The sequence below is a fragment of the Juglans microcarpa x Juglans regia genome, chromosome 7S (genome assembly GCF_004785595.1).
Source record: "Juglans microcarpa x Juglans regia isolate MS1-56 chromosome 7S, Jm3101_v1.0, whole genome shotgun sequence".
Classification (NCBI taxonomy): Eukaryota; Viridiplantae; Streptophyta; class Magnoliopsida; order Fagales; family Juglandaceae; genus Juglans; species Juglans microcarpa x Juglans regia.
The window spans coordinates 4,043,706-4,059,891 of NC_054607.1; the positions used below are offsets into that span (position 1 = coordinate 4,043,706).

The 16,186-nt window shown below is 35.6% G+C and overlaps 2 protein-coding genes across 14 annotated transcripts; one reads left to right on the plus strand and one right to left on the minus strand.

Moving 5' to 3' along the window:
* Positions 1-1,070: 1,070 nt before the first annotated feature.
* On the plus strand, positions 1,071-6,017 carry LOC121240320 (ABSCISIC ACID-INSENSITIVE 5-like protein 2). Of its 2 annotated transcripts, none has more exons than XM_041137725.1 (4): positions 1,071-1,304; positions 2,263-3,177; positions 3,285-3,356; positions 5,658-6,017. In XM_041137725.1, exons 2-4 carry the CDS (start codon positions 2,368-2,370, stop codon positions 5,736-5,738), a joined length of 963 nt encoding a protein of 320 aa, XP_040993659.1. In that variant the 5' UTR covers positions 1,071-1,304; positions 2,263-2,367; the 3' UTR covers positions 5,739-6,017. The 2 variants fall into 2 exon arrangements, with proteins under 2 accessions (XP_040993659.1, XP_040993660.1); XM_041137726.1 differs by lacking the exon at positions 1,071-1,304 and adding an exon at positions 1,350-1,793.
* A 438-nt stretch (positions 6,018-6,455) lies between these two features.
* On the minus strand, positions 6,456-10,930 carry LOC121240321 (ubiquitin-like-conjugating enzyme ATG10). 12 transcript variants are annotated; one of them, XM_041137728.1, is made up of 7 exons: positions 10,719-10,860; positions 10,045-10,221; positions 9,905-9,952; positions 9,736-9,822; positions 9,455-9,560; positions 8,745-8,842; positions 6,456-6,786 (listed from the first exon to the last, which is right to left on the minus strand). In XM_041137728.1, the coding sequence occupies exons 2-7, from the start codon at positions 10,201-10,203 to the stop codon at positions 6,589-6,591; spliced, it is 696 nt and encodes a 231-aa protein (XP_040993662.1). In that variant the 5' UTR covers positions 10,204-10,221; positions 10,719-10,860; the 3' UTR covers positions 6,456-6,588. The 12 variants fall into 12 exon arrangements, with proteins under 12 accessions (XP_040993662.1, XP_040993664.1, XP_040993667.1 ...); XM_041137730.1 differs by having other exon boundaries at positions 10,045-10,451; positions 10,719-10,834; XM_041137733.1 differs by having other exon boundaries at positions 10,051-10,221; positions 10,659-10,728.
* Positions 10,931-16,186: the final 5,256 nt, after the last annotated feature.

The following is a 16,186-nucleotide window of genomic DNA, read 5'->3' on the forward strand; positions in this document are numbered from 1 at the left end:
AAACAAAGCAAAAGTGCAAAGGAAGAGTATGCTCGAGTCATGTGATTGCTGGACGAACCGACGTGGATGCCCACATAGGTTTAATGAAACGGACCATTTAGGACAAGTTCATTTCTTTGGTCTTGATGAAATTGAACAAAAATGTGTGGACGGTGTTTGCTTAGTTTATGATTGTAAATAATATTTTTTAGATGAAAAATTTTATATATCATATTACTATTTTACTTTCATCTCATTATACATAATCTGACAATTTATTATTATTGAATAATCATTTATTAGATGATTCTTTATCATTCAACAGTGATAAATATGACACCTCTTATATAATGAGATAAAAATAGGATAGTGATGTAGTGTATAGTATTACTCTTTTCATGTGGGAGTTTCTACTTAGACGAAGAAGTTCAATAATCGTGGTAGGAAAACGAGAAAATAAACTCTCATCCTACTTTCATTTTATTAAGTAAAATGTGATACATTCATACCATTAGATGATAAAGATATATCTAATAAATGATTATTTAATGATGATAAATATATCATATATTATTTTATAGAATAAAAGTGAGATAGTAGTATGATGTATAAATTTTTTTTTATTTTTAATAAAAAAACAATCGCTGATGTGGCAATGCCACTTCAACAGAGTACACGACGCCTCCGTGAGCGGGGCTGTATGTAACGAAATGAAATGCAAATATAATTGCATAGACATTAGTATCGAAAACAATCGTACAAGTGATTTTTTTTATTTTTAAATGTATTAAATAACATATAAATATAATAACATAATATAAAGAAATTAGTACCTTTTTTTTTGTAAAAATAAAAGAAAAAGAAAAACAAGGCACACTTATCGTCATGTGTGCCATATATTTTTCTTTGTAATTAGACCAAACAAGTGGGAGAGTTCATGATTATCGCATGAGGCGACCCACATGTTAGCATTTCTTAATTTATTCACATCGGAAACTAAAAACAAAATTAAAAAGAGCCAATTAACGTTGTTTTTCCTAATAACTATAAATAAATTTTGGGACTTTTTGATTTTTTTTTTTTTTTGATTTTTGATTTTTCTGTCTCTCTCTTTTGCGTCTTGCCTCGCCCGCACACAGAGACACCCCCACCTGGGATTGTCCCTCTGCAAGCAAAGACATTGTACGAACATGTTAATATTTTTGATGTACACGCCGGTGATGATTTCCTTTCCACCCGAACAAAAGTGACTACAAAAGTCTCAGACCCCCAAAAGTCCCTTTCCATCTTCTCAATCTTTCCTCCAGAGCACAGATTCAGATCAAGTAAGTGAGACACTGTCTGTCGCATTTTTCTTTTCTTTCCTCGACCATCACTGTTTGTTCCTTGTTCTACGTCTCGCTTTTACATCTGGGGACCACTCGAGGGGTTTATGATCTGGTTCTTTCTTTTCTTTTCTTTTTTCTTTTTGAGTTTTTTGGGCTTTCAATAAGAATACCGATGCTCTTGCATGCAGGCCCTTTCTTTTCTTTTCATATTTGTTCTCATTTTTATTACGTTCTGGGGTTTCGGTGATGTAATGCCACGATCTTGTTTGGGTTACTGTGTTATTCTCTAAATAAAATTGGTATCTTTTGTGTTTTTTTTAATCTTAAGCAAATGAAGCTGGTAATCTTAATGGGAGCAAACTGTGGGTGAATCTTTCTGGGTTTGAGTTGTTTGGTTTAGGGAATTGGTCTATAGGGGCTAGAGCTATGCCCTTTCTTGGTGCATGCAGTAGATTTGTTCACCTTTCGTTCTGAAAATGAGTATAGGTAAGGGGATTCATTGTCCGTGGCTCGTCTGGATATATTTCTCTTTTTAATACTTCGATTTTTTAAAGGCTCATGGTTTCTGGTGTGATTTTCAATATAGCTTTTATGAGGATCTTTTCAACTCTTTAACCTTCAAGGGATGGAGAATTCTAGTTTTAATGGGCATTTTCTAGTTTTTTCCCTTTTAATAGGTTTAGAGTTTAAAAAATTATTGGGTGAAATGGAGGTTATAGCTCTGCTCTGTGCACGCCTACATGTGCCTTTCTGCACGAAGTACATCATAGGTTTCTACCTAAAAGAAGTTTGAATAAAGATTTTCTGACCGTTATTTTCTTAATTTTTTTTTTTATTATATATGAAGTACGAGTTTCGCATGCGATCTAGTTATTTGGAAGTATTTTTGAATCTGAACTCCCTAGATTTTAGATGATATGCTGGAAGGTCTGAACTTTTGATCTGGGATTTTCAGGTGTTTGATTGATGGGAAGATATTGAAGATTTGGTTCAGCAGCATTCAGGGCTAAGTTTTAGAGTCTTTATATTGGAATGATTAAATTAACATAGGGTTAGATGAATGGGGATCGAGACAATGGGTTCTCAAGGTGTAGGCAATAGTAATGGAAAACAGTCGCAATTACAGCCATTGGTGCGGCAAAACTCAATGTACAGTCTTACACTTGATGAGGTTCAAAATCAGTTAGGTGACTTGGGGAAGCCACTTAGCAGTATGAACCTCGATGAGCTTCTAAAAAATGTTTGGACTGCCGAGGTGCACCAGTCCACAGGTATGGACATTGAGGGCACAGCACAGGCCAGTCAGACTGCCCTGCAGCGTCAGGCTAGCCTATCATTAACTAGTGCACTGAGCAAGAAGACGGTGGATGAGGTTTGGAGAGATATTCAGCAAAGCAAAAATAGTGAGGAAAAGAAGTCTCGGGAACGGCAGCCTACTTTGGGAGAGATGACTTTGGAGGATTTCTTGGTGAAGGCAGGAATTGTGGCTGAAACATCTACAGAGAAATCCAGTGCTGGTCCTGTTGGTGTTGATCAGAACACAGTCTTGCAGTTTCCACAGCAAGGTCAGTGGATGCAGTATCAACAACAACAATATCAGCAACCACAACAAAGCATGATGGGGGTTTATATGCCTGGCCAGCCTATACCACAGCCACTGCACATGGGGGCTGGTGCTGTGATGGATGTTCCATATCCGGAGAATCAGGTAGCATTAACTTCGCCATTGATGGGAAACTTGTCGGACACACAAATGCCTGGGAGGAAAAGAGGTGTCCCGGAAGACATGATTGAGAAGACTGTTGAGAGAAGGCAAAAGAGGATGATCAAGAACCGTGAATCTGCTGCTCGCTCACGAGCAAGGAAGCAGGTTGGCTTTCAAAAGTATTGGTCATTACAAATTCCTTGCAATGTTTCTTCGCCCTTTTCACTTGTCATGTTGATTTTCCATTGACCTGAAAGATATCAATATGTTAGGCTTACACTAATGAACTGGAGAACAAAGTTTCACGTCTGGAAGAGGAAAACGAAAGGCTCCGGAAACGGAAGGTTAGGTTCTTCATTTAAGATATTGACAAATTGCTTGGGTTTATTTTTTTTAATACCTTAGAGTCTCATAAGAATAATGGTAATGTGTTTCTTTTCTACTGATTATTTAAAGAAAAATGTGGCCTTTTGAGGCATGGATAGCTGTTATGGGGTATGGGCATCTTGATGCATGTTAACATGGCAACTCTCTCTCTCTCTCTCTCTCAGTGTCTTAACATGAACATTTTTAAAAGAATAATATACATTATGGTTGGGATGTGGTAATAAAAAAATACTTTCATAAGGTAAACTTTCTATTATGCTGTTAAATATGATGTTATTAGTCAGTAATATTCGATTTAACCCCTCATGTTTTCTGTTATACATACGAACTAGTTTAATATTGGATTCATTGATTGAGTGCCCTATACGTACTGGAAAGCATCATATCTTATTTGGGTTTATGTGTTGCTAAGTCATAGACCATCATTCTAGCAGTTCCTCTTTTAATTCCTTGTCCTGAAGATGAGAAATGGCATGCATTATTTTTCAAGACAAGATTGGCATATTTTCCTTTATCAGATTATAATTTTTTTCTGGATAAAAAAATATTATAATTTTTTCATCTACATGGATGTCATCAGACACCCACACAGTGGCATTATTTCTGGAACTATATTGAGGCTGGAGGCTTAATAACTATCTTTTGAAACTTGGTGGATGGTTTTTTGAACACCAATCGCTTGGTGCATATGATAAATTTCATTTTGAGCATTGGAGGATTCATTGAACTAATTGCAAGTGGCTGGAAATTTTAGCCAAGTGTCTTTGGAAAAAACAGGGGCTCCTGGCCCCTTAAAACAAGTTGTGCAGGGTATGGTCATGGGATCAATCTTGTAGTGTTGGCGAGTTAGTAGCTCAATTTTGTAAGATTTATGGCATACACTTGATTTGTCATTTACGAGGTGGATGAGAAAAGAAAAATGACACTGTTCTCTCTAAAGATTCATTTTCTCTAGTATGCACAAGGAATAAATTTGGAGCTGGGAAAAAACTAATGAAGAAGGATTTTCCTTCCTTCTTTCCTTTTTTTTTTTTTTTTTTTTTTAATTTATTTCCCCTGAATGATACTTCCCCCCGGGCATCCCTATTTTTTATCCTTCTTCTTTTGTTGCATGGGGGAAAGGATAGTAATTAGGAGAAGGTTCTTTCTTTTCTATCCTCTCTACCTTCCATCTCTCTCTTTCAAAATTCAATTTCACATTATATCTTTTTCTACCTCTTCTTTTTAATCTCATTCTTGACTTTCCTTGTTTCTTTTTCTTTGATTTCTCTTTAGCAGAAACAAAATCTAATTGTTCCCTTACATGATTCTTCATGTAATTGGTGCCTTTAATCTAAGAATTTCTTTATACAGGGGAGACCTCCTCTCTCTCTCTCTCTCCAAAAAAATGAAAAAGAAAAAAATTGTTGGAAGATACATTTCCTTTATCTATTTAGGTATATCTCTTGTATAGTTTTTGTAATACTGGAGCCACAAAAAATTCTCAAATGAAAACTTCTCATAGAGCAGATGTTTTTTATACACATGTTTTATTATGTGGACTTGGCACATTAGGCACATGCTGAGTCTTGGCTTAATGCCTTTTTAATTTCTGTATATTCTTTATTCCTTCATCAATTATTTAGTTGTGTATGCGATATTTTTATAATTGAAATATTTTTTTTTTAAACAAATAACAAGGCATAACCCAAGTACATTAGAAGTATACAATTGAGAACACCAGGTTACAAATTAGGAACTAGAGATGGGTATAAGAAAATCATGAAAGCTGGCGAATTGGTGGATCATTTATGATTACATTGTGAGGTGACTAGGACGTTATGGTATGAAGTGCGGAATGGCTTGGGTGATGCCTAGAAGGGTGGTGGATATTTTTGCTTGCTGGAGAGGTTCAAGGGGTAATTTGCAAATTGCTGCTGTTTGGAATATGATCCCTCTCTGCCTTGTGTGGTGTATTTGTGTTGAGAGGAATGGTTGATGCTTTGAAAATAAGGAATGCTCGGTGGATGAACTTTGATGTTTTTCTTTAATACCTTGTTTCAGTGGGCTTCAGCTATTGGGTTTAATGGAACTAGTGTCCATGATTTTCTTATTTCATTCTCTAGTTCCTAAACTGTAAATAGGTTCAGCTTTTGTATACTCACTGTGTACTTGGCTTTGCCTTGTTACTTGTTTCAATAAAAAAAAAAAAAAAAGGAAAATCATGATAGCGAGCCCCAAAGAAGTGTACGAATATTAAACTTAGCTGTGTCTTTTAGGAGCTGGAGAAAATGTTGCCATCTGCACCACCTCCGGAGCCAAAGTATCAGCTTCGCAGAACATCTTCAGCCCCATTCTGACATTGTATTCGGACTTGGAAGCTCTGTAGACATGATGCTTCTTGGGATGCTCCTTTTACACTGTAAGGTGGGGATGTATGCACTCGCTCTACTGATCTCTCTCCTAAAGAATTGGGTGTTGCGTCACCGTGGACGGTTTACTTCTCCCTATCATGCGATGATGCTTGTATTTGGTTCTCTGTGAAATCATAATTTTCATCACACCCCTTGTACTATTTCACTAATGAGTTTTTAGTTTTTACAGATGTTTGGTATATAGCCTCTTTCTTCCGGTTGCCATTTATTTTTTCGGTTTTTTTTTCTAATTTAATAGAGTTCTCTTTTATTTGACTTTTTGATGGGAAATGGGATGCATCACAATTTTTAATAGTTTGGGAAGTAATTGTTGACATTGCTAATTTGGAAATGATTGCAAATTGTTTGGTAAATTGAGAGGATTGTGTATTTTGTCCGCAATATATCATTTTATTCATGTCTCTCAACGGACGGTTCCTTGCATCTTTCATGCGTATAGACTATCTCACACGCTATGAGACAGAGATACATCGAAAAAACACGTGCAGAGGTTGATCCCCTGTATCCAATTATTACAGGAATTACATCAAACCTTTAGAGGTTGCAGTTATAAAAAATAAAAAATAAAATTCAGGTGGTAATATGATCTTGCTGTGCCTATGACCTGCTAAAACCTTTAAAATTGTCTGAACTATCCAAGGATGAAACTTGGTTTGATGGGTTTTTCTACATTGTTTTGCTGAGAGAGAGAGAGAGAGAGAGATTGTTCACAAAAGCAAACTCCAATATGTCTACACCATGTACAGATATAGTCTAAACTGTCATCAGCCACCCATCATAGCTGATTCAGCATTACATAAGGGATGCGAAGACCAACAACTTGCCCAACGAATGAGAGCCATGAAATCAGATATACTTCAATTGCCGCTCCATTTCTAGCCAGAGAAACATCACCTTGGAAAAGCAGCTTCATCCACTCACCGGTTCCGCATGGATGTAATTTGTACCATGGCCTGTTCAAGTATGGATGCTCCTACAAGGACAAGTCAATGTTGTCAAGGTTTCGTGGTAACTTTCAGACAAAACCAAAGTGTGAGTAAAATTGACAGGCAATGCTTCGTCAACCTCTACTTTGTGTGTCAAAGCCGATTATAGAAATCTACACATGACAAAAAACATGCAAGACGAATACAAAGTTCTCCACAAGTTGCCTGTCGGTCCAATGACCCATTAACCACACATACATTGCAGGAACGATCTTTAGAAAAAGAAATACTAGAATAGTTTGATTTCACTTCTGATATTATACATTACATGCAGCTATACCAACAGAAAAACTATATGCTCAATATGATTACGACCAAAAGACTAGTTATAATTCCTGAAATATCAAGGATCCAATCTGAGAGTCGGGAGATTCTATGGAATGAGACCTGCATTGTTCAAGTAAAGCAGTACTGCTCCAATCCCACATTGAGAAAAGGAATAACCACAGATGGGTATAAGTAGTCATAAATGCTAAGGCCAGCATTGGTTAATTACCACGTGAAACTGGGCTTTATAAGTGATTTTAGGGAAGCTTCAATTTGGTTAGTCTTTTTGGACTCATATACATATGTGGCTAGCACTTTTTCTGATACCATGTCAGATTTTGGTCGATAACCTCTTTGAGGTGCTTCCTTCTCATTATATAAAAATTAGTTCCAGAAATAATTACAAAGATAAGATTGAGAATTCAATTTGAATCTCAACAAACTACATCTTTATCTTATCTAAACTAACCTGACTTTATCCTATCTAAATATGTACAAGTTTAATTTAAATACAAGATAAGATTAGTAAATAAATCCTAATCTATTTGAAATTCAGTTCTGCTGTATCCCAGTAAAATAGGAGATTAGTTGCCATGTAACCCTAGCCACAACCCAGTGAAATAGGAGATTGGCTGCCTAGCTGCCGTATCTTAAAGAAAACCCTAGTTTTCCTTTGATAACTTATGGTGCTTTGCATGGAGACTTGATCATTTACATGGTAATTGTTACATGCTAAATTGTTAATTAATCATTATTGCCTAGGTATGAATTATACTCATTCATAACCCCATCCAACCTACTAGAGCTTGGGGTGCTACAGAAGTACCATGACCCTGATAAATATTCTGTCTCAAGGTTGGGGCTATCTGCAACAAACAGCATCATGACAAGCTACACAATACTAATCCTCCCAATCTATAGCGAAAAGCAACGAAATTTGTAGTGGATCCATTTACTGCTGGTGGCCAAAGACACGAGCTACCTCTTAGGCAATCAGACCAAGCAGTTTCGGTTCTCTTCTTCTTTTTTTCTCAATCAAATAAACCTGCGGGCAGTTGTTTCACCTCACGATATATCCTTGCTCTTGTCCCTATATTGTGAGAGTCAGACTGCTAACAAATGTATCCACGTGCATTGTTTTGTCCCATCATGCCCAAAACCCATTCAGCAACACATTTCTTTTTTGCCTTCTCCACTCTTCTTCGACAGATCTGAGAAAACCCTCACCACGACCTTCACAAGTTTGTTGCCAATGTTAATGGCCACAATTGTGAGCACCACAACCATGACTATCACAATTACACTTAACCCTCCAAATAAAAGAAGTTACAGAGCCTCGCACCAATCCAGACCCACCTTGTTATTATCCAGTCAGATCATTAAAACTAATGGCACATGCTCGAGAATTCAAATCACTTTTACATGCTCATTTGATAATCTTCTCCCCTTGCAAAAAGCAAAACTTCGTACCATGAGGTGCACTGAAAACCTTTGACACAAATTGAACAGCAATTTGATTTAAGGTTATACTTCATATGAGAAAGAATCTGATGGCAGTTGTCTCTATCCAAGTTATATAAAATATAATCACTAATGCAAGTAATATATTTTTTCAGGAGAAAAAGAAGAAGAAAAGAAACCAAACAAAAAGAAGAGGAAAGTGAAATATAAAGTTTACCTCCTGGGTTATAAACGTCCATTTTGAATCCAACAGTGTTTTGGCAGAGTGAGCAGGAAGGTGTTTTTTTATATCCTCAAACTCCAAAGGTTCTCCATCTATATACTTAAAAACATGAGTGCTTTGCTTGAAAAAAAATTTCAATAGATAAAGATCGGTATAGATATGGATGTTGAAAATGTAGTTATATATACTCTATATATTGATCTAGTCTAAATGTGCAGTTGTTTCATGCAGGTTACATGCATAAATTCAGTCCCGAATAAGGTTCTTAGGAAGTTCTCTCTTTCTCTCTCTTGATTGGGATAAAATTTTGACAATGGATAATCTCACAAACACAAGGATCTTTATATTGGAAAGGTGCTATGTGTGGGTTCTTGTGGGTGGTACCAGAGACAGCTTTTGAGCTGTTGTATGGCTGACCATAATTCTTTGATTCTGTTTATAGAAAGGGTCTCATATGTATATAAAATTATGAAAGGCTTATACTAGTTTCGATCAAACATATAGAGGGGTATTCAAGCCATACTTTCTTGTGTGTAGATATAAACATACTTTTTTTTATATGCATGTGTGATACATACATGTATATCTGACATGCTACAGAGTATGTGGAGTATGTGCGCTTATATGTATATTTATAATAAAAAAATGTATAAAAACAAATTTCATGCGTTATTTATGATCTGATTAAATACAGATAAACATACCACTGTAGTACACACGAAAATATAGCACCGGAACCCTATACGAAGCACTATATACTATATGGAGATCATAGTAACATATTTCATCACGATCACTCTGACTCTGGACCTTGCAATAAGAGCAAGTTCTTGATCAATATAGTAGAGGAGACAAGAATTAACAGGTAACAGAAAATGCACAATCCTCATGGTCGATAATATATATATATATATCTACTTAATTATTCTTCAAGACATACATAACACATTGGGAAAAAAACAAGGATGTTAGTTAAAAGACGTACTAAGGTGGCAATATCAATGGACTCCTCTTTGTCAGGGCAACTTGTCTCTTCTTTCTGAGGGAAACTTAGTAGTTCATCATGTTCCTCCTGAATATAACAATTATGATAATGCTAAGATCATTTCATCAATTAAAAGAGCTAGTGCTCTGCTATAACACTAAGGACAGACCTTAATTGACACGATAATTATGTTCTCCAGTGACAAGTATCCTTCCACCTAAGAGAGCAAGAGGAACAAACAATAAAAATCAACTTTTTTGAAAAGGAAATTACTACACTGGAGGAAAAACTAAAAGGAAAGTTGACAACGCTAACTTCGTGAGAAGCAACCCAAGGTTGTTTTGGACAAGAGACCCATGACCAAGGAGGGGAAGCTGAAGAAACCCTTTTCCATTTCTCTACTAAAGCACGAGCAGCGACATGAAATTCCGCTAATGAGATGGTTCCGTCCCAAGATGATATATCCATGACCACTTCTTATGTAGCCTGACGGAGAAGCAAAAAGAAATGCTCTTTCAGGATCGAAAATACAGGACAAAAACTTACAAATTCTATAATCCCAGTCTAGAGATCATAGTAAATCATTTTCCGTCAATCCCAATATCTAGAATTAGAAAATGCGGAAGCTTGGGGTATTTATGCTGCAGCAGATTTTCTCTTTAATGAGGGCTTTGTGTATCTGTGATGGACTGGTTAGTTACCAGAGTCCATCATTCCTGCATAAGACAATTTTCTAAATGAGACAGTAGAATCAATGCGAAATGGAATATTGTTGCCTTTTCCAGATTGACCAAAAGAAAAAAAGAGAGAAATAATACGAAAACTTGGCAGTGAAACGCTCACCCAGACTATAATTGTTTACTATTTCGTGCTTACTTTCCTTCAGTTTCTCAACAAACCCCAACGAAAACAAAGAAGATTACCTGCCCAATCGATAAAGCAAGGGGAGAGAGAGAGAGAGAGAGAGAGAGAGAGGCTCTAACCTGAGCCAAAATTCCAAAAAGTATTAGCGGTCTGGTGGTGGAGTATTGCCAGGACTGAAGGAAGCAGTAGCCTGGAGCGGGTCCGAGTCGGTACAAGCCGGCTACACATACTGATACCGCCATGGAAGCTTTTATTGAATTTATACGGCGGATTCAGTCGTGCCGTGGGCAGGAAGTTCGGGTTTCACGCTCGATTTGGAACCCGATCCGATATATTTATATAAAGTAGTTTTGTCTAACTCAGTTTTTTAGAAGAAAATTTTTATTTATCATTCTCACGTGGTGACATCACACACAAATTTTTTATTTTTTTTAATAAATATGTGATCTATAGATGATGAGTAAATGAAATTAATTAGTTTATAAAAAATGCAACTAAAAAAATTTTTAAAAAAATAAAAATAAGTGTGATGTATAATATGTGAAGATGATGAATAACAATTTTTTTTTTATAAACACAATCCTCATAAAGCTAGCGCACATGCCTTCTCTTAGCTCTGTTGGTCACATCCCAGTTAGAAATTTATAAATAGTAATAAAATAATTTTAAATAATAATATTTGAATAGATTTTAAAAAATAAAAGATAAAAAGTTGAATAAAAATATTATAAAATTAAAATATTATTATAATATAATTTTTTATTTTGAGATTTAAAAAAATTAAATTGTTTTTTATATTTTATTTAGAAGTTTAAAAATTTTAATGAATATAGAAAAAAGGTTAAAAATTTAAAATTGAAAAGTTTTATATTTGAATACTGTTTGAATGTTGAGATGAGCTGAAATGAGTTGAGATCATTTGTAAAACCAAACGGGGCCTTTCTCTCTGCAGTGTGCTATGCAAAAACTCAAAAATCTGATTCAGATTTGTTTCGATTCTGCAGCATCAAAGTCGCAATTTCAATAAGATGAAGTTAGAGTTTATTTTTTTATTTTTTATTTTCTAGTCAGGGGCGGAACTATCTACTAACCAAGTCAGACCTTAACCTCTAACTCTGATACTGTACATAAGTTATAAAATATATATTATTTATATATTGATTATATATACTCGTATAAAATATAAAAGTTATGTAGTTAATAAGACTGTTCATACAGGTCGGGTTTTTTCCTGGCCTGGTCTGGAACTCGGATAACCGGATTCCGATTTCGGCCCGGAACCTACATTACAAAACCCGGACTAATCCGAGCCAGATCCGGTTATGAAACCTAGGTTCCGGATTTAACATCCGGTACCCGGGTTATATATAAAAACAAAAACCCTCATTCTTGAATCTTCCGTGAGATGTCCTCTCTCTGGCTCAAACTCCAACTCCAAACCCTGGCCCCTGACTCTTGGTATGTTCCCCTCTCTCTCTCTCTCTCTCTCTCTCTGTTTTGAGCGTTTAATGTTTTCTTAGATCTCCTCTTTTTTCTTTAATATGGTTCGTTTTTCACTACTGATATGCCCAGATCTTAAGTTTCTTTAGCCAAACAGATCTAGACGCTGAACCTCAACTCGAAAGATATGATGGGCTCTCAACCCCAACCCCAGCCTCAGCCTCGGTTCTTTGGGATAGTTACTGTTCCAAACGTTGGTATATATACGGTTACTCTTATGTCAAGTTTTTCCCTCGGGTACAAACAAAAGAAAATGGTTTTTATCGACTTTTTTTGTTTGTTTGTTTGTTTTCTTGCAGATATTGCTCCGAGGCTTAGGAGTAACACCGTCTATTCTCATCAGAAGCGTAACATCCGGCCGCTGCTAGAAACGAACCATGAGATTAGGCTACCAAAGGAGTGGACTTATTGATTCCCGTTTCAATATGTGCTTTTCATATCTTTTTTTTTTTTTTTTTTTGGAGTTTTAGGAAGCAAAAGAAATTTGAAAGCTTTTAGTTTGCTATAAGAATAGTTATATTAAGATATAGTGTTTGAAAGAATGAAGAAAGAAATGGTGAAGAAGATGAAAGATTAGGTTTTTGGGTGTAGGTTTAGAGGTAAAAAATGTCGAATTCAATGAAGCTACAACCCTTGTTCTTTCGGTTGGGCTCACATGAGGAAGTGGTGGATGGGATTTTTTTTTTGTAGTTTGGGAATAAGTTTTGGGATCGATTGGAAGAAAATCACGGGGTTAAAAAGGAGGGGTTAAGCCCATATTGGGAATAAGCTTTGCCCAGCATATGCATATTATAAAAAAAATTTAATAAAATAAAGGTTTTTACTAAAAAAAAAATAAAGATACAACCCGAAACCCGGATTTCCGGATTCCAGCCTGGGTATGACCTGGACCAATCCGGTCCGGGTTTCAGCCAAAGTTTAAAACCCGGGTCCCGGTCTTGGTTTATCCGGGTTCCCGGGTTGGAACCCGGATGAACACCCCTAAATATAAGACATAGGATTATTATTATTATTAAAGTCCTAAAATAGGAAGTTTCAACCCAGAAAAACTACCAACTCTAATTAATTTTCATATCATTTCTTATCATCGCTTAGTTCATATCTCGGGATACGACTAGAGTAATTATAATTAATAAGAATCCAAGGCTCGCAATGGCTAATATTGGTAGAATTCCAACAATCGAAATCTAGCCATCTATGACAGGCAACAACTATATCATTTTTTAAATATATGAAATCTGACTACCTATTACACAACATTCGGATGCTATAGCTAATGAAATGAATATAATTAAAATAATTATTAATATAAGTTTTGTGCCAATATTTAAGGTTATGGGTCTTGCAAGTTTTCAAGTGCTACGACCACTACAACAAAACTGGCCAATTACCACAATACCTTCGGCCGTAATAAGCCTAAAATATTGCCGTGAAATAGTGAAGGTCCTTTTCTTCTAGTAGCTTAGAGCTACCACATTTGCTGGAAACAGCACACCTGAGCTTCCTTGTTCAGTCAGGCCCTACTCCCTGCTGGCTCTCATTGGAGTTCAAGGTCTATAACAATCAACACGAAGGAGGAATGTGATGTCGTGCTAATAGCTAAGGATATAAATGCTTTGAAATGGGAGCTCACTACTATGAGATTTAGGGGGTGGAGAGGGCTCTCGTGACGCAAACTATGCTAAAAGTAGTGCAGGAAAAGTTGCTGGAAATAAAATGAAAGGTTTGGTCACGTCAAAGCTATTTTTAAAACTTTGATACATCAATGCAAATGAAACAAAATCCACCCTCTTCCCGAAGTAGGAGGCAATTAACATCGTAGTTACAGACATGGTTTGTAGAATTGGAGCCCAGCTTTGGCGGCCAATTTATAAAAATTCTCACTCATGAGTTGACATTAAGAAATTAGAAGTCACTGACGGCCAGTTTATAAAAACTCAAAGGCAAATAAATTATTTTATGCTATTGCTTATTCTCACAAAAAAGAAAGTACAGTGTGGGTTAGATCTGAAGCTCCACTTCAACGACCCAGGATTACGAACTGCTTTTCGAGTGGATTAGAGTAATGTAGTCGACAAGCACAGAGTGGGTTAGATCTAAAACCTTAGCTTTTTCTCCTCCCACGAAGACGAGCCAAAGACCCAAATCTCTACTTTCTCTCCTCCATGAAGACGACCCCGCGACCAAAAATCTCTATTTTTCCCCCTCAGTTCAAGTCGTCGTGTTGTTTGAGTCCATTTACTTTTATTTTTTTTAATAAATCAACTAATGTGGCATGCCGATTCCCCGTAGTTCCCCACCCCGGTTGTGCGTAAAATACTTGGAGGTATACACAAGAAATCCACATGAGAAATATTTCCTTTTGAAAATATTATTTTATAAACTGAAGTAATTTGATACTATATGTTAGATAGTAAATCTCATTAGATCCGACATATAATATCAAAATATATCAGGGTGTAAATTCTTTATTTAGAAAAAATGTTTGATTTATACACAAATTTTATATAAGGAAATTTACAGTCTGACGTGATTTAGTGTAATATGTCAGATGTGTAAAGTTATTTTTATTGTAAAATATATATATAGTGTGTCACGTTAAGTTGCGTTAAATTGTGAACTTACTTGTATAAATTTTTGTAGAAATTAGCACTTTTATTTTATTTATAGACCTTCTACTTCTCATTATATTTAGATGAAAATTTCTATTATCAAGTTAATGTGTAGAGTATACTGGATAAAGTGCTTACATGTCATAATTTGATTTGAAATATAAATTTTAAAATCTAAATTTAACAAATCAAATCTTATCATTTAAATGATATAAATGATATATTTTACGCACCGAATAGTATAACTATATTTAAACTGTTTTTGAACAATTTATTTCTCAACTTTGTTATGTACTCTGTAGTTTTAGGCATTTTTCATCCAATGCCTGCAAGTTGAAGCTAGCAACAACCATATTTCTGGCGGGCAATTAACGGCCATAGTTCTGGACTTCTGGTCCCTTTAGCCTGGTCGTTGTTTGTGTTTGTGCATTAAAAAGAACAAGTTACATTTTCTTAATACAAAGTAGAAAATAAAATTAAAAAGAAGAATAAGAAATAGACACACATGAGAAGGATATATTATTGAACTTTCATATGGCTTACATTCCCTTCCAAACTATTATTTTCATTTTTCTTTTCTTTTGGAAGAAAAACATTGAAACAACATAAAGTTCATGGGCCTAGCTAATGCCCTTTCAAAAATACCTTCTTGTTCCACTTAAGTTACTGCTCCTTTCGAACATACCCTTTCAAACACCATACAAAACATAATACTCCTTCATGTGCCACTAATAATTAGGGGGGATTTTCTTGAAGGAAAGGAAAAAATATTTTTGGGTTAAAACATGTTTGCATTGGAAATCTTTTATTGCCAAACATAATATTAATTTTGTTGGCTTGATTAAGTACCGGTCATATGTTAGCCGCGACAATGAAGAGTCTTGTTGCAAACGTGAGTGTGGGGATTTGCTTTTTTTGAAGGGCCTGGAGCTCTCAGAGGGACCCCTGTTTTAGGACAACCTGGGGGTGGGACTTTGGACCGCTTGCATTCATTATAGATATCGCGATTTAGAGCAATCCCATCAGTAGCCAGTAGCACCACCATGCTTATGAGAATCAAACACCAGAACCATAACCTCATGTTAACCCTATAAAATAAGTCCTTTCTAGCTTGTCAAGACTCAATTTCTTGCTATACTTTCTATGCTGATCAATTTATATGATTTTGAGACAAGGTATTGGGGGTCACATCTAAAAATGGCAGCAAGAAATATTCTATTTTTGGAAAAAATTGGTTTTGGAAGAATGGTTATTAGTATGCATATTTGTAGAGGACAAATAGGAATAAGACAGTGTCCAAGAAATAACAATCAAATTTACATGATGGAAAGGCGGGGCTTAAAGTATCTCCATCATTAATTTTCGGTTATAAATAGAGAATTATAACATAACACATAACTACCTTCTTTATTTATTTATCTATATATAGTTGTTTACTTATCTTGATGATAACGGGCTCACACTCCATTTCTGCA